We start from the raw sequence: 26,362 nt of genomic DNA on the forward strand, positions 1-26,362 counted from the left end.
GACGGCTTTTCAGGTACTTTCAAGATGTTCGTGCACATTTGGTGTTTTCTTCTGCTGGTGTAGCTAATTCCCCCCTCCCCCCTTTTCACCCTGGGTGATTGATTCCCCACATTTGATGATAACTACCTCTATATTAGTGGTTGGGCTAATTTACCATTTGTGGTACAGCGTGATAAGAAGTAGTGATTATTGGCTCTTCTGCGTAATTACTTTGGTGGTAATTCTTGTGTCTACTAGGGGCATCTTATGAAGACCCCTGTAGAATCTGTCATGGCGATGGGCTTGTATCTCCTATCACTTCTTGGGCTTAGTTGGGATTGTAGTGGTGGAGGTGGTAATTTGTTTGGGTAAATGGTACTATTAGGAACTGAAGGCTTTGTTTTTCTTTTTCCAGCTTATACATTACATCCGTTGGTGGATGTGTTGGACCCCTAATACACAATGCTGGAAGAATTTTACATGCAAAGACGTTTTTTCCCCTGAAGACGGTTCAGCCATATATAGGCACAAAGAAGTGAAACATGCTACAACTTGGGAATATATATCTTTTATGTGACACATTGTTTCTGTGATGTTGTGATATGCTGCTATTTTGGTGTCAATGTATTTGTCTGAAAGTATTATTTATGAAATTTGTATAATTCAATTGTATCTAATATGTTTTAGCGTTGTTGATGTTTTCAGGGTTCCTTTCTGTTTTTGAAATAAATAATATTTTTTGGTATAATCTGATAGTACTTTATTTTTTCAAGCTAAGAGTACCGGTATAACGTTTTGAAAAGGTTTTGTGTTCCTATTTTAGATAACCACAAACTGTTCATTGTTTTATATTCTCTCTATTTGATAATTACTGTACACCTACATATCCCCTAATAGTAGAGATAGTGTTAATGGGGTTTTTCTCTGTGAATACCCATTTGAATTCAATGCTCAACATTAAGCATCTCAACATTAAGCATCTCTTACCTCCTCACCAATCTCACCTTCAAGCGAACAGGTTGCGCAGCACTGCTTGGCCGACTCTGGACTCCTCCCTGGAATCCCTGTTGATGCAGTACAACTTCGTGAAGGTGTGCGTCGACCTTCACGTAGCAGACTTGCAGATGTCAAGCAGGTGCACAGACAGGAACGCTGTAGTTTTAGTGATAGCTCTGGCCGAGTGGGCTCTCAGACGGCCAGGCAACAGTCGGTTTGCCAACCAGTGACAATGGGTGATGCAGCCGGCGAGGCACCTGGAAAGGGACGCCTTGGAGAGAGCCTTCTCTTGGTACACAGGGCCAAAGTTCACAAACAGCTGTGATGTCTTCTGAAAACCCTTTGTGCGGTCCACGTAGAACTAGAGCGCTCTAGCCACATCCAGCGAGAGCAAAGCCCTCTCAGCCGGTGACGAAGGCGACGCGAAGAAAACGGGTAAGAACAAGGATTCGTTGAGATGGAAGCCCGACGGCTCCTTGTGCATGAAGGAGGGGTGCGTCCTCAGCACAACCCTTGTTTCGTGGAATGTCAAGCAGGGAGGCTTACAGGAGAGGGTCTGGATCTCTCTCACTCGTCGTGCGGAGGCAATGGCCACAAGGAACACCATCCTCCACGATAGGAATTTCAGAGGCGCTGAATGCAGAGGCTCGAACAGGGGACCCATGAGCCTAGTCACCACCTCATTGAGCTCCGACGCCGGGGGAGGAGCCTTCACGAGCGGGAACGAGTAGAAAAGGCTTTTCATGAACTCCTTAAACAAGGCGATGCAACCACAGCGACAAACGCGCCAGAGTTCTGTCTGGTGTAGCGGGAGATCGCCACCAGATGGCTTTTGATAGAAGCGTGTGCCATCCCCCCAGCCATCGACAGCACGTACAGCAGCATTTGAGGGGTCGTAATCCGTAGAGGGTTTATCTTCCGAGCACGGCACCAGACAGTGAACCTCTTGCATTTATGTCTGTAGCACTTCAGAGTCGAGGAAGCCCTGGCCTTGGCAAGTACCTCCTTGCAGTCCGATGGGATCTTGTATCCTCCAAACTCTAGCGCTGCAGGAGCCATGCCTGCAGGTTCAGCGACCCCCGGATTGTGGTGGAGAATCGCACCACCTTCCCTGGCAAGAAGATCTGCGTCTGCCAGAAGCTTGACTGGAGGGGACGCGGACATGTCCAGAGGGTCGGGGTACCATATCTGCTTCGGCCACACCGGTGCGATGAGGATCATCCAGCACCGGGATCGTCTGAGTTGACTGATGAGTTGCAGGAGCAACGGCAACGCATAAAGGAACAGGCCGTCCCAGGGGAATGAGAACCCACACCCCATGTTCAACGGCTGGGGAAACCTGCTGGCGAACCACCGGCACTTGGTGTTCATAGCAAACAGATCGATATGAGGATTGCCCCATCGTCGAAACAGTAAGCCCACCTGATCCTGCCCAAGCTCCCACTCATGGCAAGAGCGCAGCTCCTTGCTGAGTGAGTTGGCGACAGTGTTCTTCACTCCTGCCAGATGAAAGGGTACCAGGAACATCCTCTGGGCAACGGCCAGTGTCATAGATCCTGCACCTCCTTGGAGAGAGCTGGGGATCTGGTGCCCCCCTGCTTCCGAATGTAGAACATTGTGGTGGTGGTGTCGGTGAAGACCTGCACCACCTTGCACTTGAGGGACAGGAGGAATGATTCGAGGGCCCAAAACACGGCCCAGAGCTCCAGGACGTTGATGTGCAACCACCTCTGCTCCAGGAGCCAAATGTCTCTTGCATGAAGATTTCTGGTATGTAAGCCCCATCCCTCCAGAGAGGAGTCTTGTCACCGTCTCCTGATGCACTGCGGTCTGAAAGTCTGGGCCCGTCGCGAGATGCATGCCCGACGCCCCACCACCGAATAGCTCGACGGAATGTCTTGTTGACGGCGATCTGGTCTTCGAAGCTTCCCGATACTTGTATACAACAGGCGTCGAGAAACTCCTGCAGCGGCCGCAGCCTGCACAGCCGAACGAGGTAGATGCATGACGACATGCCGAGCAACTTCCATGGTCAACAGCCGCTGTACCTTGCCCATGATGGCTTTTATCCTGTCCTCTGACAGGGAAGCCAGGCAGGCCACCATGTTGAGTCTGGCTCCCAGGAACCGAGCGCCCTGCAATGGCACCAAGCAGGACTTTGCATAGTTTATCAAGAACCCCAGTTCCGAGAGCAGGCGGACAGTCCTCGCTGTGTGTTCCGACAGCCAGTTCCCTCGACTTCGCTCGGATGAGCCAATCATCCAGATAGGGGTAGACGTGGATCCCCGGGCAGGTACATCCACGCCGCCACCAGTGCCAAGCGCTTGGTGAAGATCCATGGGGCCGACTTCAAGCCGAAGGGAAGGGCCTTGAATTGATAGTGCTGCCTTTGGACCACGAAGTGCAGAAACTTTCGATGCCCTTTGTGTATGGGGATGTGGAAGTAAGCAGCCTCCTAGTCCAGCGACACAGGAAAACTCCTTCCTCCAGCTGTCCCAGCACGTGCTGAAGGGTGACCGCCCGGAACTTCAGGGATTTGATGCATCTGTTGAGGCAGCGGAGATCTAGAATGGGTCGGCAACCGCCGGTCTTCTTTCGGACGAGGAAGTACCGCAAGTATACGCTGGAGCCTCTGGGACGAAGAACGGGCCGCTGGACGGCCAACACTTGAACGTACGGTAAAAATCTGAAGATGGCTGCCAGAGGAGGGGCTTGGGTAGAAGGCAGCCATTGGCCGGGTGCAGTATGAACCAGAGACAAGTGATTGGTTATTAGTAGAAAGAGTTCAGAAATGAAACAAACTGATTTTTTCTTTACCGAGGATTCCCAGCCCGACGACGGGTAATATTCATGAGCATGTGAATCCATGCCAGACCCCATGCTGGTGAAGGATGATCGTCCATGAGACCTGGTGAAGCAGGAAATAGCTGCCAGATGAACTTTGATGGAAGCATGGGCCAGCCCTGCCTTGGCCAACGACAACAAATACGGAAGCACCCACGAAGCAGTGACTCAGAGGGTCGATCTTCTGAGTAGGAACCAAACGGCGAACCTCTTCCACTTGTGCCCGTAGCATTTGAGAGTAGATGAAGATCTTGCCTTGGCGAGCAGCTTCTTACAATACGCCCCGAGATCGTAGCACCCAAACTCTAGTGCTGCAGGAGCCAGGCTTCAGGTTCAACGATACTGGCTCGTGGTGCAGAATCTCATCTCCTTCCCTGGCGAGAAGAACTGCGACCCCCGGAAGCTTGACGGAGGCGACGCTGACATGTTCAGAAGGTCCGGGTACCATTTCTGTCTCGGCCACACCGGTGCAACGAGGGTCATTCTGCACCAGAATCGTCCGAGTTGATTGACTAGTGGAAGAAGCAACGGAAGGAACGCACACAGAAACAGCCCGTCCCAGGGGAAAGAGAATGAGTCCTTCATTCTCCCCGGCTGGGGAACCTGTCGGCGAACCTCCGGGACTTGTGTTCGTCGCTGTCGCAAACAGATCGATCTGGGGATTGCCCCATATGCGGAACAGGTGACCCACGTGGTCCTGCCGAAGTTCCCACTCGTGGCACGAGCGCAGCTCCCTGCTGAGAGAATCAGCGACTGTGTTCACTCCTGCCAGATGAAACTGGAGGAGGAATATCCCCTGGGCTACAGCCCAGTGCCAAAGGTCCTGTGCCTCCTTGGAGAGCGCCAGGGATCTGGTTCCCCCCAGCTTCTGGATGTAGAACATGGTGGTGGTGTGTGTTAGGTAGAACTTATGCAGTACCCTTTAGGACCACTACACACAACTAGGACTACAGGTGTAAGCAAAACCAAACTTTGATACAAGTCTGTGCTACACAGTTTTTTGGAAGTGGAGCTGAGCAGCCAGGCTTATCTCAAGAGTGAATGTGGGCTGTAAGGATGTTACACAGAGGTCTACAATCACAAGTATTCAAATAAACGCTTACACTCAAGGTTTCTTGGTTAAACACTTAATATTTTATAACTGACTGCGGAATACATTAATCACTAGAAGGAGGCAGTTAAATATACATTAATACACTTCAATACTATACTTGTTTGAGACATTCAGAATACTTTGGAGGATCAAAAAGGAATAGGTTTAGAACATAAAAGAATTACAATTTCTTAGACAGTGCAAAGTCAAAGGACTAGAGTCTTGGATAGGTTAAAAGGGTTCTGGAAAGTAAACGGTAAAGTCTCTGTAGAAGTTCTTAGAAGTAGTTTGTAAGCAGAAGAATTATACATTGGGTCACGAGCTGAATAGGCCTGCTAGTTGCGAAAGTATAAAGCACTTTCAGCAAGAGGCAAGTACTGAAGAAAAAGATGCGGCTTAAGACTTCTGTTCCTGGCAGTTCCTGCAGATCTCGCTGTTCCTGAGCCTCATTCGTGGGGACAAGAGGGAGGACGTCGGGGTACTCCTGCACTGCACAGGTCGAAAAAGCTGGCACTTTGCAAATCTTCAATTCTGGTAGCTGTAGTAAAGCACTAAAACTGGTGTCCCTCTCCCTGGTTATTCGGTTTCCTGCAGCACAAGGAAAATACAAGCAGCTCTGGGAATGGTATCCAGGTGGCTTATGGGTCGACTTGATTGGTCCCACCAATGCAAAGGGAGAAGTCGTCCTTGCAGGGCTTCTCAGTCGAGATGAAGTAAGCGATGCGGACCTGCAGCAGGGCTTCACCGAGCAAACCAACGGTCCAGGAGTTGCAGCAGCCGTCCTCTTCAAGCTGGTCTTGGGTTCTTTCGTCCCAGTGGTCGACTCTGCCTTCCAAGCCAAGAGACTGGCCTTTTATCCAGTTTCCTACCATTCATTCCAGCCTAACTCCCAGAGAATGTTAAGTGAAATTGACTTACTAGTCTTTCCAAATTCATAGACCCAGCAAACACCATCTTACAATGGAGTGCTGGAGGGGTTACATAGTATCCCCTGTGTCTAAACACCCATGTAGCAGTCAAACGCTTCCCTTTCCCATTGAAAAGGCTGGTGGCAGTGTTTTTACAACGAACTACAATGAATTTTCCCCGACGGCGAACACTAGTATTTAAAAATCAAGGGAGCCATGTTTTTCAAGATGGCGCCTTGAGCCTCTGTTTAAACAGGCCCCGGTCTTCTTTTTTCACTGTTTCTTTTTGGGAAGGTCCTTCTAGTGTTTTTCTGCGCGCCAAACCAGGTTTGGTCCCTTTGTTCGTATGCCTTTGGCGGGCTTCAGGACTGAAGACCGCCTCTGGCGTCTGAGTGTCTCGGATGGGCAGGAAGTGAGGGATGTGCCCGAAACCCCCTGTGCTTAGTCTCCTAGGAAACCCAAATGCACTCTGGCGTGATTGGCTGGCTAGCTGACTGTCTGGCAAGGACAGCCACCCTGCTGAATGAATGACAGCTAGGCTGGAATGAAAGGGAGAAAACTGTTTAAAAGGAGAGTCTCTTGGACTGGAGAGCATGGACGAAGGAACCGAAGAAGAGCTTGAAGAGGATGCCTGCTGCAACTCCTGGACCGTTGGTTTGCCCGGTGAAGCCCTGCTGCAGGTCCGAATTGCCAAGTTATTCTCGACAGAGAAGCCCCTTCAAGGACTACTTCTTCCTTTAGTTGGTGGGACCAATCAACTCGTAAGCCACCTGGATAACATTCTCAAGGCTGGTTAACCAGGGAGCGGGATACCAGCTTGTGCGCTTGAAGCTACAGCTACTGGAACTTAAGTGACTCCATCTCATTTGCTTTTTCGACGATTCCGTGCAATGCAGAAGTCCCCCGATTCCTCCCTCTTGTCCCCACGACTGAGGCTCAGTAACAGCGAGATCTGCAGGAACCAACATCTTCAGCTGCATTTTGTTCTTCATACTAAGGTACTGTGCCAAACCGATTGAGAGAGAACACCACTCTCGCAGTGAAAGTTCGTGAAACTTTCCCAACTTGCAAGCCTAATCAGCTTGCGACCCGACAAGGATTCTTTTTCACCTACACTACTTCTGAGAACTTTTGCAAAGACTATCGGTTGATACTAAAATGGCTCTTTCCTATCCAGAACACTAGTCCATTGACTTTGGCCTGGCCTATTGACTTGAATTGAACTCTTCTAGTTAAACTATTTGCACTGTCTAACAAGTATATGTGATCTATTCTACTTACCTTGTCCCTTTTGCTCACTTCTAAGTAACTTGAACTGCCATTTTGCTCCTATTTCAGGGGAGCTCAAACTGTGTTGAAGTGTATTTGTACATAATAAATTGGCTCCTAGTGAAATGTTTTCTAAATGATTGTGTAATACATTAATAAGTGTTTTACCAAGAAACCTTGAGTATAAGTGTCTACTTGAACGATGTGATTGAAAGTCCTCTGTGTAATTACTTGTACTGCTCACATTCAATCTTGAGATAAGCCTGGCTGCTCAGCAAACTGTGTGGTACAGACTTATACCAAAGGTTGGTTTGGCCAACACCTGTAGTCCTAATTGTGTGTAGTGGTCCCAGAGAGTACTGCATGCAATTCTGCCTAACATCACGAAGCGCAGGTACTTCCGGTGGCCCTTGTGTATGGGGATGTGAAAGGAGGTATTTTCCAAGTCCAGCGACGATATAAAACCCCCCTTTTCCAGCTGTCCTAGCACGTGCTAAAGAGTCACCATCCGAAACTTTTGAGACTTGATGTACTTGTTCAGACGGCCGAGGTCCAGGATGGGCCTCCAACCGCCAGTCTTTTTGACGAGGAAGTAACTAGAGTACACTCTGGAGCCCCGTAGACTCTTTGGGACGAGCTATTGCACCCTTCTTTAGCATAGCCCGCACCTCCAGCAGAAGCTGAGGAACATGGTTTTCCGGACAGGCCACTGGTGGCATATGGGGACACTTCCGTTGGAACTCTAGAGTGTGTCTGTGGGCGAAAGCGTCCAACACCCAACAGTCGATGGGGATGGTTTTCCACACGGTGATTAAGCTCCCCAGCCAGACTACCACCAGAATGCACAGGGGTGGGGGCCCGACTCCACGGCCGGTTCAATCCTGTTTTGACGTCGAGGCACCACCTTGGGTGCCTTGGTGAAGACGACGTCCACCTCCAGACTTGGCACGGCCCCTGTAGGTCTCCTGGGCCAACGAGAGGGAGGGTTGACGGTACGACGAAGCACCTCCTCTGAACCCTTTAGAAGAACCTTGGGATTTTCCTCTGTTAGGGAGAATTCTCTCTTTAGGCTGAATTTCCTAACCTAGTGAGTCCCCCAGCAGCTTTGCTGGATTTCTGGAGTTTGTTTTTGCCTCCTGCCAAGAGTGAGACTCTTTTTCCCACTCTTGGACATGATGTATGGTGTTCCTTTGACTGGTAATGTGTTTTATGGGCTATGGGGTCCTTTACTCCATAGGGTCTCGTGTTTTTACTATGTGTGTTACACAGCACCCTCAGTGAAGTAACACAGGGGTGTCATAGTGACATCCCACCATACACTCCATACCCTGGGACTGACTGTCTCCCAGGGCATGTAAAGTCACCATTGGCTTTACTAGTCCCACATTATTAACAGAAACCAGTACAAACCATCATATTGTGGACGTACTGGTCGGGGCAATTCGATTGCCCTGGGGTCTGTTAGTCGAGGGGGCACGTCTCCGTCCCCCCTGATCGAGTTTTGGCTGGTGGCAGTGGAAACTACTTTTTATATTCGACCGCGAATATTTCCCTATGGGATTTTCCCATTGTTTGAGGCTACCAACTTTAATTATTTAATTCTCATAGCCTCAAACATACCGCCGGTTTATTTAATTAATATTAATTCTCCGGTTGGTATTTTTTGCCAAGACTCGATCCTAAAATGGCGTTTGTGTTCTCTTCTGTGACTCCAACCCAAGTCGAGCCCTTTGTTCCACTTTTTGGCGGGCTTCTCCACAGAAGCCTCCAAAGGTGGTGCCACTCTGTCTGGGTACCACAGGGGGTGTGGTGTGGGAGGGCGTTTAGACACCCTGGACTGAGTTACCTTGATAACTCAAGTCGCACTCTTGTGTGATTGGCCCAAGTCGCTAGCCGGCCGGCTCCCCACTTAGCATGTTTGAGTGACAGCTAGGCTGAGTGAATGGGGGTTTTCTGCATAAAAGCAGGGCTTTGGGGACTGGAACTTCAGAAGTCGCCACAGGACCTGAGAATCCGACGAGGGAGAAGCTGAGCCGGCCTACCACGACGACACCACCGGTGGAGCCCTGCAGAACCGACTCACCACTTCCCGACGACAGAGAAGATCTCCCAGCTGGAGAGGTTTCTTCCCCTGACTGGTGGGCACAACCAGTTTACCTTTCTTTCTTCGCACTCCAGCCCGGTTTGTGGTCGAACTGCCCGTGCCAAGCACCCCGGCAGCCGGATAGCCACTCACCACTGAACCGCGAATCAAAGGACCGCTCCTTGTACCCGAGAAACTCTGCGGCTGGTTTCTTCCCTGGCAGTGCAACGGACGTCTGTCTTCCTCCACGACGAGATCCTCTCTTCCCCCAGACAAAGCACCGTCTTGCATCCGCTGCCAGGAACAACTGCCCCCGCTGGAGCGGTCTCACAACTTTAAAAGGTACCGTGTCCGCCAGGCCTCCCTTTCTAAAGATTGCAACAAGGTAATAATAAATCCTTAACCTTCTGGACTGGGCTGACCGCCTTGACCCTCCTAACTGGTCCCTTTCTTTGATCCAACTCCTTTTTGAACCATTACAAGACTTTTGTGCACTGCAACCGTGTGACCTTGGACACATTTCGCTTCGATCCTCTTAAAGCGGATCCGGCCTACTGACTCTGAATTCACGATTTTACTTTGCCTTCCCCTCTTGTTCTGTTCTTGTAAAAGTGTTGGGATCTGTTTCAAGTTGTTCTCTGCTTTTCTCTCCCTTTTTTAAAAACGAATTATTAGAGTGCCATCTACGTTAAGCGCTCACCGCGGTCTGAAAATAAGTGGGGCTTTACTTAAGACTTGTCTAATATTCTTTTAAGGGAGTGTATATCTTTTAGTGACCGTGTTTTTGAATTGCTTACTATTAGTGGATGTGTTTTTCTAGATGTGGTTTTAAATAAATAATTATATCTCTTTTACACCAAGCCCTGGTCAGTGTTTACTTGTTCTATTGTGTTCTCTTGACCTATTGTGAATACTCTGTATACTGCCTAACACTTCTTGAGGGTAGAGTGACTGCTCAGCCACAGCTACCAAATGAATCTGTGTGGTACAGACTGCTACCAAGTGGGTTTACTGCCAAACACCTATAGTCCTAAATCTTTTGCAGTGGTCCCAGAGGGAACTGCACAGGTTTCTGCCTAATGTCCTCCAGACGTCCGAAAGGACGGCTGTTGTTGCTGAAGCGTGCCTAAGGCAAGGGCCAGCTCAGGGCCAGCTCAGTGTCCGCCTTGAAGGCCTGAAGAGACTAGTCCAGTCTTTCTGAACAAATTGTCCCCATCGAAGGGCATGTCCAACACCTTCGACTGAACAACCTGGTGGAAACTAGTGGTCCTCAGCCAGCCCCGCCAAAGGAAAACGCTGTTGCCCATTTGGTGGAATCCTGGGTCGGCAATGTCCGTGGCCACTAATGGCGTGGTCCGAAGCCACCTCGCCTTCCTGTAGGATCTCTTCAGCCGTCTTGTCAGGAAGGAAGTCCAGGAGGGGGGCCATTTTGAACCAAAGTTCCCTGTCATAACGCGCCACGTTAGTTGCCTCGATGGTCGTCGCTGCCGACGTGATAAGTCTTCGCCCCATGGCATCGAGCTTCTTCGTTTCACTGTTCGGTGAGGAGGAGGCTGCCGATGAGGAGCCCAAAGACGACTTCTTGGCCGGCGCCAAAACCAGAGTCCGGAGACGGCTGGGACCATAAACACTTGGGCGCAGAGTCCGGCACCCTGTATTTCTTCTCATAACGCTCCCTCTTCGCCAGAGCCGATGAAGGGTTCTTCATGAGGGACAACCCCTGGTCCCAAATATCATTCAAGTGCGGGATCAAAAGCACGGTCTAACTCTTAGCCTTCTGGCGCTGGTATAGGAAACCCTCTTCTCCTCAGCGATGAGCAGGAATAGCTCTAAGGCCCTGTAGATCATGGCGTGAAACTAGCCAGCCTATCTTGCTGGGCAGTGAAGATCTGGCAGGCGGAGACAGGAGATCGCCCAGGCCGCTGTCGTCGTCCGTGCCAGTCGCTGTGTCGGATGCAGTCTCAACCCTCTGGGTGGGGGCGGGGGGTTATGCAAATGGTGGAAAGGGTGTGCAATCTCCTCTTGGAGGGCCCCGGAGCCGCGGGTGGGGGACACTGGTCCAAGAGGCATCCTCGTCCAGATTTCCAAGCACATGGTATGCAGAGCCGTGAGAATGTGTCCGAGATATCCCCAGGTGGTTGCTGAGGTGGCGAGGGCGTTTGCGGCTTAGGTTGGTCCTCCGAGCCCTCAACGCCCTGTTACTCCTCGTCGGTCACCCTCGTCGTCGCCATAGTCTGATTACCTCCCATAGGGCCTGCTCTCGACGCATCGTCCCCCCTGGAGGCCAGAGGAGATGTCCGTGCCCTGGAGGACTATTGTCTCACCCCCTTTCTCTGTGAATAAGGGAGACTGTCTCAGTGAAACGATAGGCATCTCCGGCACATTTCGATGGGCTGGAAAGGGGATTCCCTCCTGGCCGGCAGGGATACTCTCGCCTTTGTGGCCGTGCCCTGTGGATGCGCCAAGGCGGCCTTCGTGAGGGACGCCACCACTCCGATGGAAGTTTGGGCCTTTGCCTGATGCACCTGGGCCTTCACGGCCTTGGCCGAGTCTGCGGCCTTCACCTTAGGAGGGTCGGTGCCCTGTTCCACCATGGCCTTCTCTGCAGGGCCAGTCTGGGTCTTCACCAAGAGCTTGCCCATGGTACGATTGCCACTTCTTAGAAGATCCTGAGCATTGGCTCGTGGTGGAAGGTGCTAGAGATGCTGTATTCGCCCTAGCCGCAGAGGAGCCCATCGCAACGACACCCCCGGTGGCAGTAGACTTGCGGTGCTTATGTTGGGCCCCCGTGGGAGGAGCGCCCTCAAAGGTCGTAGAAGACCGCTCAGCTTTCTTCTAGGCAGGGGAAGCCTGATGCCAGGACTCATCCAGAGCAGGGGCTTTGGTCTGTAGCCACTTGTTGAGACGCCTGTGCCGATCGATCAGCGTGTGGGGCACCAAATCCTGACAAGCCACACCGTCATCCTCCATGTGCGTCAGGTCCGAGTGTAGGCAGTAAAGGCACAGGAAAGGGAATGTCCATCGTCCGAAAAGACATTCCGCAGGTTGCAGCCGAGGCAAACCTTGGAGAGGCGTCTATTCCTTCTTCTCATCCGCCATGTCCACGCGAGTAGGCCTTGAAGCTTCTGGAATCCTCCAATAAGAAACTACGAAAGAAAATCGCGGAAGAATCCGAAAACGGGTCCCCGTTAATCAGAAGGTGGATTGATGGAGCGTGAGGCTCGCACAAGAACTACCAACAATTGAACATGCGGTAAAAATCTGAAGATGGCTGCCAGAGGAGAAACAGTTCAGAAGTTAAACTGATTTTTTCTTTACCGAGGATTCTCAGCCTGATGGGGAATATTCATGAACATGAGAATCCATGCCAGAGCCCATGCTGGAGAAACACAGGTAACACCAAGAGCTTGTGTAGATGAAAGTCCGCTGGCACTTTGGGCTGGATCTCCCCCACTCGTTGTGCAGAGGTGATGGCCACGAGCAAAGCGGTTTTCCACAACAGAAATCTGAGTGGAACAGAATGCATAGGCACGAACGGGGGTCCCATGAGCCTAGTAAGCACCACATTGAGCTCCCACGCCGGGGCCGGAGCCTTCACCGGCCAGAACGAGCATAATAGTCCCTTACGAATTCCTTGACCAATCTGTGCGACCACAAGGAGGGTCGTCCTGGGAATATGGTGTAGCGGGAGATAGCTACCAGATGCACCTTGATAGAGGCATGAGACAGGCCCGATTTGGTCAACGACAGCAAATATCGAAGTACCCGAGGGGCCTTGACATTCAGAGGGTCGATCTTCTGGTAAGGGCACCAAAGAGCAAATCTCTTCCACTTCAGTCTGTAGCATTTCATTAGATGATGCTCTAGCCTTGGCGAGAATTTCCTTGAAGTCCGCCGGGATATCGTAGCCACCGAATTCTAGTGCTGCAGGAGCCAGGCCTTCAGGTTCAGAGACCCCGGGTCGTGGTGAAGAATGGCGCCTCCTTACCTGGCGAGACGATCCTTGACCACTGGCAGCTTGACTGGTGGGGACGCAAACTTTCCGAGAAGCTTCGGGTACCAGATCTGCCTCAGCCACGCCGGTGCGACTAGGATCATCCGGCACCGTCCGAGTTGACTGATGACTCGAAGTAACAATGGTAACAGAGGGAATGCATACAGAAAGGTCTTCCCAAGGGAATGAGAATGCATCCCCCACGCTCCGCTGCTGGGGGAACCTGCGGGCAAACCTCCTGGCACCTGGTGTTCGTCGCTGGCGCAAACAAGTCTATCTGGGGATTGCCCCACTTGAGGAACAGGTTCTCCACTAGGTGCCGAAGTTCCCTGCTCAGAGAGTCGGTCACCGTGTTCTTTACTCCTGCCAGATGAAACGGGATGAGGAACATCCCCCGAGAGACAGCCCAATGCCATAAGTCCTGCGCCTCTTTGGAGAACCCTGGGGATCTGTTGCCCCCCCCTGTTTTCCTGATGTAAAACATCGTGGTGGTATGGTCTGAAGACCACTGCGCCACCTTGCCCTTGAGGGATGGCCCCGCTCTTCTAGCTGTCTGAGCAAGTGTTAAAGAGTGACCATTCCGAACTTTTGGGACTTTATGTCTACTTTCGCACAAGGAAGTACCTTGAATAAACTTTGGAGCCCTGGAGTCGCTTTGAAACTAGCGCCATCGCCCCTTTGTTTAGCATGGCCAGAACCTCCAGCAGAGGCTTAGGGATGTGCTTTTCCTGCCAGGCCACCGGTGGTATTTGGTGACACTTCAGTTGGAACTCTGGAGTGTACCGTGGAAGAGAGTGGCCAGCACCCAACAGTCGGTGGTGATGGTCTTCCACACGCTGACCAAGTTCGCCAGCTGGTCTCCCACCATGGTGCACACATGGGGGCCAGACATCACGGCCAGTTCATTCTTGCTTGGAGGTCGAAGGGCCACCTTGGGATCCCTGGCGACTACGGCGGCATCCTCCTCCGAAGGCCTTGGAGGGGCCCCGGTTGGTCTCTTGGGCCAAGGATCGGGAGGGTTGGCAATAAGAAGTGCTCCCGCCGTAACCCTTTGAAGAACAGGGAGACTTGCCTCCTGAGGAACGAAAGGACGGCCGTCGCTGCAGTAGCGTGCCCAGGGCACGTGTTGTGTCCGCCTTGATGGTCTGTAGAGACTCATCTACAGCCTTCCCGAAAAGATTGTCTCCATCAAAGGACATATCCAAAACACTTGTCTGGGCCTACTGTCGAAAGTTTGTGGCTTTGAGCTACCCACGGCGGCGAACTCAAACGCTACTGCCCATTTGGCAGAAACCCACGCCTGTGATGTCCGTGGCGACCGTGATGGCGTGGTCCAACGCCACCGCGCCCTCTTGTACAATCTCCAACGCCTCTGACCTCTTATCGTCAGGAAGGAAATCAAGCAGAGGTGTAAGCTTGAACCACAGGCTCCGGTCGTAGCACGTTACGAAAGCAAGGGTGTTGGAGGCCTGGAAGGTGGTCGATGCAGAGTAGATAACTTGCCTTCCCATAGCATCCAACTTCTTCCCCCTGTTGTCAGGAGGGGTGGAGTCTGCCGATGACTTAGAGCCTGACGACGACTTCTAAGCCGCTGCAGAAACCAGAGTCCAATGACAGCTGGGCTTGCAAGCACTTGGGTGTGGAGACCGGCACTCTGTACTGTGCCGGACTCCGCACTGGCACAGTGCGGTCCCTCTTTGCTGGGGCCGTAGAAGGGTTCTTTATGCGCGCCAGTCCTTCATTCCAATTATCATCCAAGAGTGGGACTGAAAGGATTGTCTTTCTCTGCCTCGCAGCACTTGTTTAAGAAGCTTTCCTTCTCCTCTGGTGCGAGCTGGAAGAACTCTGATGCTCTGGCAATCACTGCATGGAATGATCCCATCTCGTTCGACGGAGAATATCTGGGCGGAGGCACACAGGAGGTCCCCCCATCCCGACATCGGGTGCCTCTTCCTCTTCTTGGATGGTGGCTCCCCCGTCAGCGGGGCAGTAGGCATGTGCGCTGCTGGCAGAATGGGCGGCAGCAGCGCCAGCATCCTCTTCTATATCTCAGAAACAAGTGTATGAAGGGTGGAGAGAATGTCCATTGAAAGATATCTAGGTGGCAGCTGCAGTGTAGGGACAGGCCCCTGGGGCGTAGGAGCAGGGTTAGGGTCGTCGTCCTCTACGGTATCCCCGTCACCCTCGTCGTAGGGCGCGACTCCGACATTTCTCCCATTGCCCCCCTCCTCCTGGATGGTCTGGCAGTGGAGGAGCTCAGTAGACATTGAACAGTCCAGGCTTCTGCTACCCCTCCATTCCTTCCTGTATATCCACCAATCTGCATGAAAATTCAGGCCTGGCATACTCTCCTCCACAAAATCCACAGTGAAAATCTGGGACTGGGCAATAAAATCCAATAGGAACTGAATTAATTGGGTCAGTGTTCTCCGGTCCTACACAATCCGGTCTTCACTCCAGGTATGTATCCATCGTACTTTAGGAACCGGACGATGGGAGGACTGCCATCCCTGGCACAACTATTTGAAAACGGCCAGCTGCGTACCTTTGAGAACTGTAAAGACACATTTCAATTAAACGAGACTGATGGATTTTATTACACCCAACTCCGTCACTGGTATAGGCACCCGTTGGTTCGACAACGGGCCACCCATAGGCTCAGTCACATTGAACTCCCTTTGCAAGAGTGTCTGCCGGGAGGGGCTAGGCGTGCTGGCAACATCTCCAAGCTGTACAAGTTGCTACAAGACGACATGTTGGCCCTCCGCCCGGCATACATGACAAAAAAGACCTTGGGTGCAATTGAGGACCATGCTTGGGTTGATATCTGGACACAGTGCTACTCTTCCTCGACCTTTGGGATGAACAAAAAATGTACCCTCAAACTACTTCTCCACTGGTATTATACCCCTCAGCGGCTCCACCACATTCAGAACTCGTTGGACCTGTACTGTTGGCTGAAATGTGGGGCACAAGGCACTTACTCACACATGTGCCAAGACCGCCCCACCGTTCAAGCGTTATGGGAAGTACTCGCCATGATTGAAGCCATAACCCAGGCTAAACTCCCAAAAAATCCAGCAGTGATCCTCCTGGGTGCTCCGATTCAGGGGATCTGCCCAAAATCCAGGGCTACAGCCAAACAAATTACTCAGCTCCTTCTAGCGGGAAGGATCATGTTTGCCCGCACGTGGAAGACTCCTGAAGGCACGCTTATATCCATATGGTTGATCAAAATATGGGACATCCTGGTGGCGGAAAAGGTCACAGCAGCCAAAGAGGGCCCTTTCCATCCATTTGCTGATGCATGGGCCCCAATTTTGGAGTATGAAAGAGCCTTTTCTGTACATACTTACAAGCCACAGGCTAACCCTTCTAGACTTGGGGGGTGCGGGGAGGCAATTTTCAACGGTGGGATGGGGATGTTCACATGTTCTACTGCGTATTATATAATTTGCGCCAACTGTTGTATTATGCTGCTCATCCCATGTCTGCATCCGACTTAAATAAAGGGTGTTTTAAAAAATAAAGTATGTGTGAGGACTGAGAAAGCCAGCATTTAATATCACAGATGGGGTTGCAATGGTCTTACCTCAAATTTGTCTGGGTCGTGCATGCCAGGGATGGACTGCATAAGATGAGATGTCGGGTGATTCCCAAAGTCGGAACTAACGTAGCCAACACGCAGGCGGCCTTCACTGGATTTCAGGTCTTTCGGGTGTTCGTACGGTGGCTTGTGAAGAACATTAATCTACCAAAGAAATTAAAGGTAAAATGTGTAAGAAATTTTAAATATACACTTGGTGTCCAAAAACATACTATATGCCTTTATGTTGCACATAAACGTCAATTGCAATGTTTACTACCTACTGTATTCCTTGCACACAAAACAGACAGTCTAAAAAGGGAAGCGGGAACGCATGAACGGTCATGGGTTGCAGCACTGGTTCCAGATGTGGGATGAGGGGAAAGAGGGGCAGTATTGTCAAGCGACACTATTAGGGACAGAGCGCTAAGAAGAAAAAAATAAATATCTGTAAATTTAGCAGCTTTAGATTGATCTTTCTACCAGGGAATTGAAATAAGGATCTTCCCAGGCACGGTTTCACTAATTGTAACTTTACGTGTTATTCGCCAGACCTTACAAGGACCCATGCTGAAGGGGCTGCATTTTAGCCTTTTGGGTGCCCATTCCGTGAGGAGTATTTTAATCCCTAGTGTGGTGTAGGGCAACAGTAGAACAGTTGACACCTTTGCTGCAGAGATTCTCAGATGTCAAACTACCATGCGTAGATGCAGCATAGAAAAACTATTACATTTTAAAGAGGAGCAGGCTGGATAAAGGGTACAACCTACACAGACTGTGGAAAAGTCAGGGCACACAGTGAGGCCAAGGCCTTAGTTTGTTTTTCCTCACTATTCAACGTATTTCTTACATCAAGTCCCATTTCCAGAACTCAATGGCAATGTAGTTCTGCATGTGACCCTGGGAGAGCTCATCAGCGAGCTGACAGAGTGCCACAAAGTCCCCATGTTCCCTCCCAACTCCCTGAACCCGTGCCCGAGCAGATTGTCCTACTCCACACCAAATTTAGTTCAGGAAATAAAGGCTTCCAACCTGCAGGTTCCAATTAAAATGGCACCTTCGATTATAAAGTTCAGTGTGAAAACACAGCAAGGCTGCATTTACTTGATAAGCATGGTGTTATGACCAATTTTTCTTATTGGCGCTTTCCATCCAGTCAGTCAATGGGACACCCTACCTTTACTATTGTGAACCTTTCTTGATTTTTGAAGGTAGGGTAAGGCTTTATGCTCCATTTACTGTTAAGCAAAGTTTGAATGCAGTACTCTCTGGGAACACTACAAACAACTACGACTACAGGTATAGTTGTTAGGCAGAATCCTGTGCAGTGCCCTTAGGGACCACTGCACACAATTAAGACTACAGGTGGCAATACAAGGTTTACCTTTGGTACAAGCCTGTACTACTATGTTAAAGTGGTGGCAGTAGCGGAGTAGCCAGGCTCATCTCAAGAGTATATGAGCAGTAGCAGAGATTACACAAAAGGACCACAATTATTGTGACTCAAGCAAACACTGACTCAAGGTTTCAGGTAAAAAATATAAGTACATTTATTTTTAAACCATTTGTTATAAACACAACACTTCTATTAATTCGAAATCACATGCAAAATACACTACAACCAACCAATTCACTTTGTACGGTATACTTCAAGTTAAGTACCCTGTGTTTTAGCGGTCCGGTGTTATGAAACAAAGACGTTACCGGGAATAGACTTGCGATCACTTTTTGACAGTAATGACAGTTCGGTCTTATTAAAGAAACGAGTATCCGCGGCAAGAAATGTTACCGGGACAAAAAAACACTTAGCACCCGAGATACCCAGAGAGAGTTGGGGGCGAAAATCATAGGCAATACTTTTGTCAAGGCAGACAGAATCAGAGAACACTCAGACAGAAATTCAAAAGTCAATAGGCCGGAGCCAGTGTCAAGTGGAACCGGGTTCCTGTTGTCGAGGATCACACAGTCAGATAGTTCACGATTCAGCAGAGCCAAGAGTACTTAGATATTGTCAACAGAGGAAGCAAAAGTTATTACAAGGAGGGAAGACAAGGGCAAGCCTTTGAGACTAAGAAAAGGGATTCACCCAAATTCTTCGAGCAGAACAAAGTACCTTATTCAAGGAAGAAACTGGTGCCACGGCAGTTGTTCCTGGTAGTTTCCTGCAGACCCTTGGTTCCTGGAGCTTTGATCCGAAGGACATCTGGGGGGGTCTGCACCACACAGGGCTGAAGCAGGCAGCAGCGACGGTGAATAAAAGGCGCGCTCCTTAAAAACAGGAGGCGCTCTTCAGATGGCTATCCGGACCACTACAGCAGTGTGCAGCGATTTCGACCACAAAGAGGATCCTCTGGCTGTAGAAGATGAACTGGTTATCCCCACCGAGCTCAAGGGAAGACGACTCCGGACTGGATCTTCTCTGGTCATCGAAGGGTAGATAGCTCAGGACTGCAGCAGGGCTTCACCGGGACGGGATAGTTGCAGCAGTCGACTTCTCCGCTTCTCTTCGGTTTCTTGTAGTTCCAGACCAAGAGACCTGCCTTTTATGCAAAAATCCCCCATTCACACAGCTTGGCTGTCAATCACGCAGCAGGGGGGTTGTCCGGCCCGGACAACCACCTCAGCCAATCATGGCAAAGAGCGACTTGGGTTCCCTAGGATACCCTGTGCAGGGGGCGACTACATCCTTCCCTCACATTCAGCCCACCTAGACACCCAGGCGCCTAGAGGGCTTCTGGGCAGAAGCCCGCCAAAAGGCAGAGAACAAAGGAGGCAAACCTGGTTTGCCGCACAAAGTAAAAACACAAGGACTTTAACAAAAAGAAATGGCGACTAAACCCCAAAACCAACCAGAGCCAAAAGAAAAAGCATTTGGTCAAGCAGGTTTAAGTTCGAGGCTAATATAATAGCCTAAAACAATACCACATTTATATAGTATAATCACTATATAACAGTTAGGGTGGATACCACTGCCACCAGCCAAGACTAAATGTTAAAAGAGCCAAACAATGCTCTAGGAGGTACAGATAACAAGGGCTAAAAAAATTAACCCTTTCCAGTACTCCATGTAAGATGGGTTGAACTGGATCTGAGTTTAAATGACTAAGTAAAGTTAATGTTAACTTTACCCTTTTCTGGGGGACAGTAGTCAGCCTGAGCAATGGAGTTGGTGGGAAGTCTAAAAGACAACCCTGTGTCACTGCACTGAAGGTGCTGTGCAACACACAAAAGAAGGGGGCTACTGAAGTGGTGTATTCCAGAGTCCACAATCACAAAAGCAGATGAAATACACATGGCAAAACACAGGTAAGAGTGGAAAGAAAGGGGTACACTCTTACCAAGTGGAAAAATAAACTCCAGAGATCCAGCAAAGCTGCTGGGGGACTCACTAGGTAAGGGAAATTAGCCATTGAATGAGAATTCTCCCTAACAATAGTCAAACCAACCGTTGGTATGAGCTTGTACTACACTGTTTTGGTAGCGTGTTGAGCAGCCAGGCTTATCTCAAGAGGGGAAATGTGAGCTGTAGTGGAGTTACACAAAGATTCACACTTACAGGTATTCAAATAAACTCTTACAGTCAAGGTTTCTTGCATAAACAATTAATGTATTTATCAGTCAGTTATAAAGCCTTCTTCATAAGGGAGCAATAGAATAGTAACACAAATATACTTCAATACTATATGAGTTTCTGAATCAGACCAGACCCTTTTGGGATGGCCCACAGACACAACCTACACCCACAGGTGACTTCAGTAACAAGGGTGCTGGGGACAATATCTTACTGTTGGCATTCAGAAAATTCTTTAAAAGTTGGTAAAAGGCAAAGGTTATTTCGAACACAAGAGACCACAAACATTCTTAAGCAGTGCAGATACTTTTAGAGTTCACTACAAGTCATTCAATTCAATAGGCTAAGCCAAAGTCAATGGGCAAAAGTCTTGGATAGGATAAAGGTAAGTCAATGGAAATGTGTTTGCACAAGTACTTACGAGTCTTTGATGAAAAGAAGAATCAAATGTAGGTCCACAACTTGATTAGACTTGTGAGTTGTGGAAATTACAAGCACTTCTACAGTAAGAGATAAGTTCTGTTAAACTTGTTTTACAGTACCTTGGTAAAGAGAAAAAGATGCAGCTAATGACTTCTGTTCCTGGGCCTCAGTCGTGGGGACAAGAAGGACAACATCGGGGGACTCCTGCAATGCACTGGGACTGCGAAAACCTGCAAACTTCACATTCAGTGACTCTTTTGCATTTCAGCCACCGCAAATAGCAACAACGGGGTTTCTGTCTGTCAAGTTGGACTGTCCTTGCTTCTGGGGTCCCGCACTCTGCTGAGGGGGCTCAGGCTTGGTCAGTCCTGCTTCGTGGGAGTCCTGAGGATCTTCCAAAAGCTTTAGGCCATCTTAAAAGTAACACAATCTGGTGTCCCTCTCCCTGGCTATACAGTTTGCTGCAGCAACTTTGAGGAAATTCAACGAGCTTTGAGATGGGTGTCCAAGTGGCTTACTTTGGAGTTGATTGGTCCCACCAACTCAAAAGGGAGAAGTCGTCCTTGCAGGGGCTTCTCTGTCGATGCACACTTGGCGCTTTGGAACTGCAGCAGGGCTTCACCGAGCAAACCAACGGTTCAGGAGTTGCAACAGCCATCCCCTTCAAGCTCTTCTTCGGTTCCTTCGTCCTATGGTCGACTCTGCTTTCCAAGCCAAAAGACTCGCCTTTTATTCAGTTCTCTCCCATTCGTTACAGCCTAGCTGTCACTCACCCAGCAGGGTGGCTGTCCTTGCCTGACAGTCAGCCAGCCAATCACCCTAGAGTGCATTTGGGTCTCCTAGAAGCCTAAGCAGAGGGAGTTTTGGGCACCTCCCTCACTTCCCGTCTACCCCAGACACTCTGGAGCAAGAGGCAGATTTCACTCCTGTAGCCCGCCAAAGTCGAAATGAACAAAGAGACCAAACCTGGTTTGGCCCACAGAGAACCTCTCTAGAAAGACCTTACCATAAATACATGGCAAAAAAAAAGAAAACCGGGGACCATTTTGTCAAAGATGGCTCTGCAACATTTTGAAAAAGATGGCTCCCGCAGTTAGCGTTACTAGCCGCAGTAGATGCAAACGATTGTAGTTCGGAACGAAACCACTGCCACCAGCCATTCTGTGAGGAAAGGGTAACATAATGTTACATGAGCATTTAGACACAGGGGATACTAAGTAACCCCTACAGCACTCTATTGTAAGCTAGGGTGTGCTGGGTCTAGCAAGTACAATGCTAAGTAAAGTAAATTTCACTTAACTGCTCTGGCAAACAGTAATTTATCCCAGAGAAGGCGTTTAAACCTTGGGAAATCTAAAAGGCTTCCCTGTGTCACAGCACTAAAGGTGCTGTGTGACAATTGTAAAAGATGATGCCTATCCATAACCAAAACAAACAGGTAAAATTCACATTAACATACATGAATGTTGGAAAAAGGGTCACACTCGCTCCAGGTTAAAAAACAAGCCCTCAGAATCCAGCAAAGTTGCTGGTGGTCTCTAAGGTGGAGATAATTAGCACATTTGAGAAGAACAAGTTACTCTCTTACCTGGAAAGTTATTTTGATGGGATGGTCTGACGACGTATTCCATATCTATGACAGTAATCACCACAGGTGTGCCGCTTCGGAAAATCTTTCGGCGTCTGCGTCCTGCGTCTATGACGTCAATACGCCGCCCTCGAGGACCTCCAACGGCCGACGTCACTGGATGTTATAAGTAGGACGCACAACGCCCGTAGCCTCAGTTGTAGTTTTTTCCCCAGAACGTGTGGCACTAGTCTTCTGCCAGTCTGACCACACAAAGCCTTGCGGAAACGTAAGCTGCAATCGCATAAGAAATTCTGTAGCGGGAGGGCAGGGAGGGAGCGATATGGAATACGTCGTCGCACCATCCCATCGAAAGAATGTTACCAGGTAAGAGAGTAACTTGTTCTTCGAGGGGATTGGGTCCTCCGACGTATTCCATATCTATGACAGACTCCCAAAGCAGTACCAACATATGGAGGAGGGAAAAGAATTTATCAAAAGAAATTTAGAATGCCCAATCAAATTGCAGAGCAAAGGACCGCCTTGCCAAAGGCCAGATCCTGCCCACGGTTGGAATCGAGGGAGTAGTGAAGTACAAAAGTATGGACCGAAGCCCAGGTGGCTGCGTCACAGATGTTAAGAATACGAACACCCATCTGTAGGGCAGTAGAGGCAGCCATACCCCTGGTAGAATGGGCCCACAAGCAGATCGGTGGGTCCTTACCCTCCAAGCGCTAACACTCAGAAATAGCCAGAATAATCCAGCGAGACAAAGTCTGCTTAGTCACAGCTTGTCCCAAACGCTTACCAGCGTAACCAATGAAGAGTTGATCGTCCACTCTGACCCGGGACATGCATGAAATATAAAAGCTTAAAGCTCTCCTAGGATCGAGCCTATGGAGCCTCTCCTCTTCCTTACCAGGATGTGGAGGAGGATGACAAACCGAAAGAATAACCTTCTGGCCTAAATTAAATTCCGACACCACCTTCGGAAGAAAGTTAGGACGAACTCCAAGGACAACCCTGTCCTTATGAAATACAGTGAAGGTGGCTTAACTGAAAGTGCCTGTAACTCACTCTGCGAGCGGAACTGACCGCAACCAAAAATACAGTTTTAAGAGTGAAGTCTCAAAGGGCAAGAATGCAAAGGCTCAAACCGAGCACCCATCATAAACTTGATGACAAGGTTCAAATACCAACCGGGCACCTGGAAAGGTGACGAAGGGAACACATTAGTGAGCCCTTTAAGAAACTGAGAAATTAAAGGGATTTTAAAATAAGAACACTCTTCAGACGAGCGCTTAAATATGGACAGCGCCGCCAGGTAACCTTTAACCGTACCCACTTGCAAGCCCCTGTGGGCTAAAGAAAGCAAAAAAGACAGACAACAGGAATGTCACAGGCAAAAGGATCCACATTCTTAACCCTGCACCAGTCGCAGAACTTTCGCCAACGGTACAGGGACTTAGTTGTGGGCCTTCTGGCCGAAAGCAACACCTCCATCACGTCTTCAGGGAGTTCCCAATCCTTATACCTCAACCTTTCAGAAACCAAGCGTGAAGGTTGAAGGATCTGACCTATGGATGGAGAACCTGACCCCCCACCTCCCGTGAGAGCAGATTGTCTCGGAAGGGAAGACGACGTGGAGGGCAGATGGACAAGTCGAGAAGGTCTGGGTACCACGTCTTCCAGGCCCACGCCGGAGCAATGAGGATCATCCGGGAACCGAACATTCGTAACCTCCGCAGCACTTCCGGGATGACGGGGACTGGAGGAAACATGTACAGCAGTGGGTAAGACCACTCCACCACGAACGCGTCTCCTAAGGCTCCTTTTGGAGGAAATTCCTGCAAGCAGAACCTTTTGCACTTCCGGTTGACACTGGAGGCGAAGAGATCAACTTGAGGGGTTCCCCCAAAGGGCGAAGATCTCCAAGAGAATCTCCTGAGCCAACTCCGACTCGTGAGCGATCGCGCTCTGCCTGCTCAGAGCGTCCGCCATCTCGTTTTCGTCTCCGGCCAGATGAATTGCCGAGATGGAACCGTCCAGCTGGATTGCCCAGAACCAGAGCTGCATCGCCTCCCTGCACAGAGGAAGTGACCCTGCCCCCCCCCCCCCCCCTTTTTGTTGAGGTAGTACATGGCCACTGTGTTGTCTGTCAGGATCAGGACATTCTGAAAAAGGGCAAGCCTGACGGCCCTCAGCTCCAACAGATTGATATGGAGTCTGGACTCTAACTGTCAGTTCGTTGACATGAGCTCCCCATCCCGTGAGGGATATGTCCGTCACGATCGTCACCTCCGGCCAGGGTAGCCAACAAGGAGCCCCCTTCATCTGATTGCCTTCGACTGACCCACCACAGAAGGTCCTGGGTGAGCGAGGACGGCACCTGAACAGGGTCCGACATCCTGCCGGTGGACTGATACCACTGGAGCTTGAGTGCCCATTACAAAGATCTCATCCGCAACCTGGCCTCTGGCACCAAAAGAATGCAGGATGCCATGAGGCCGAGCAATCTCCAGAACTCGAACGCTGGGAGACCCTGGGCAAACAAACCTGTGCACCATCTGCTGAATGTGATGAGCCCTCACCTGGGGAGGAAAACACTGCCCCAGCGACGTGTCGAGCACTGCTCCGATGTACTGGAGCCTTGGAGTTGGTGTCAAATGGGACTTCTTTAAGTTGAGAGAGAAGCCCAGCTTGTGGAGGGAGTGGCAGGTGACTGACAGATGATCCAGGACTTGTTCGGGAGAACGCGCCCTGATCAGCCAATCGTCTAGGTAGGGGTAGACGTGAATCCCCCCCCTTTCCTGAGATGTGCTGCCACCACTACCATGAGCTTGGTGAAGACCCTCGGGGCGGAGGTCAATCCGAACGGCAGGTCCCGAAACTGAAAGTGCGAGTCGCCAACCGCGAACCTCCGGTACTTCTTGTGCTTTGGAAGGATCGGCACATGAAAATAAGCATCCTGAGGTCGAGAGACACCAACCAGTCCTGAAGTTGAAGGGCCTGGAGGACTTGAGAGTAACCATCTTGAACTTGTCCTTCCTGAGGAGTTTGTTCAAACCGCGCAAGTCCATGATGGGTCTCAATCCCCAGTCTTTCTTGGAAATCAAGAAATAAGGGGAATACCATCCCTTGTTCCTCTCCGCTACAGGCAACAGTTCTAAGGCGCCTTTCTCCAGCAGGGATTGAATTTCCTGCGCAAGGAGCGGATCCGGACTCTTCAAAGATTCCCCGGTGGATTGTCGTGAGGTCTCTGCCGGAAAGGAAGACAGTAGCCGTGGGCTATGATCTCCAGAACCCACACATCTGAAGTAATGGCACGCCACTCTACAAGATGCTGCGCCAGCCTTCCCCCAACCGGCGAACCATGGGACATGGCCTCATGACTGAGTGGGAGCGGCGTTGCATGAGGGCAACGAGGCAACTGTCCGAGCGGCCTTGGCACCTCGAGTACCTGGTTTACCACCTCTGGCACTCCTACGGTGGCCCCTTTGAGTGGCAGCTCCTCTCGCTTGACCAAAGGATGAGTAATAGGGAACAAGTTACTTACCTGTAACTGTTGTTCTCCAGCATGGGTCGGGCATGGATTCACATGCTCATGAATATTCCCCGTTGTCAGGCTGGGAATCCTCGGTAAAGAAAAATCAGGATCAGTTTCGTTTCTGATCTGTCTTTCTCAGTAGTAAACAATCACTGGTCTCTGGGTCATACTGCCCCCAGCCAATGACTGCCCTCTCCTCAAGCCCCACCTCTGGCAGCCATCTTCAGATTTGGTAGCACGCAAAGTGGCAGTATGACTAGGTGAAGAGCCGTAGAGGGGCAGGAGGGAGGGTTCGCATGTGAATCCATGCCAGACCCATGCTAGAGAACAACAGTTACAGGTAAGTAACTTGTTCCTTCTCCAGCATGGGGTCTGGCAAGGATTCACATGCTCATGAATATAAGAATACATAGCAGTACACATGCACAACCACGGGAAGTGGCAAGGCTCAACATTAAGCATTACATAAAACTCAACATTAAGCATCTCTTACCTCCTCACC

At 50.1% G+C, this 26,362-nt stretch overlaps 1 protein-coding gene across 3 annotated transcripts in view; it reads right to left on the bottom strand.

Moving 5' to 3' along the window:
* OGT (O-linked N-acetylglucosamine (GlcNAc) transferase) overlaps positions 1-26,362 on the bottom strand; it is an 810,702-nt gene that overhangs the window by 314,938 nt on the left and 469,402 nt on the right. For all 3 annotated transcript variants that reach the window (XM_069612350.1, XM_069612349.1, XM_069612348.1), the window contains exon 13: positions 16,759-16,917. In XM_069612350.1, the coding sequence (XP_069468451.1) occupies positions 16,759-16,917 (159 nt within the window). The remainder of the gene's footprint in view (positions 1-16,758; positions 16,918-26,362) is intronic.

Source organism: Ambystoma mexicanum, chromosome 5p (assembly GCF_040938575.1).
Source record: "Ambystoma mexicanum isolate Mex_15411 chromosome 5p, UKY_AmexF1_1, whole genome shotgun sequence".
NCBI lineage: Eukaryota > Metazoa > Chordata > Amphibia > Caudata > Ambystomatidae > Ambystoma > Ambystoma mexicanum.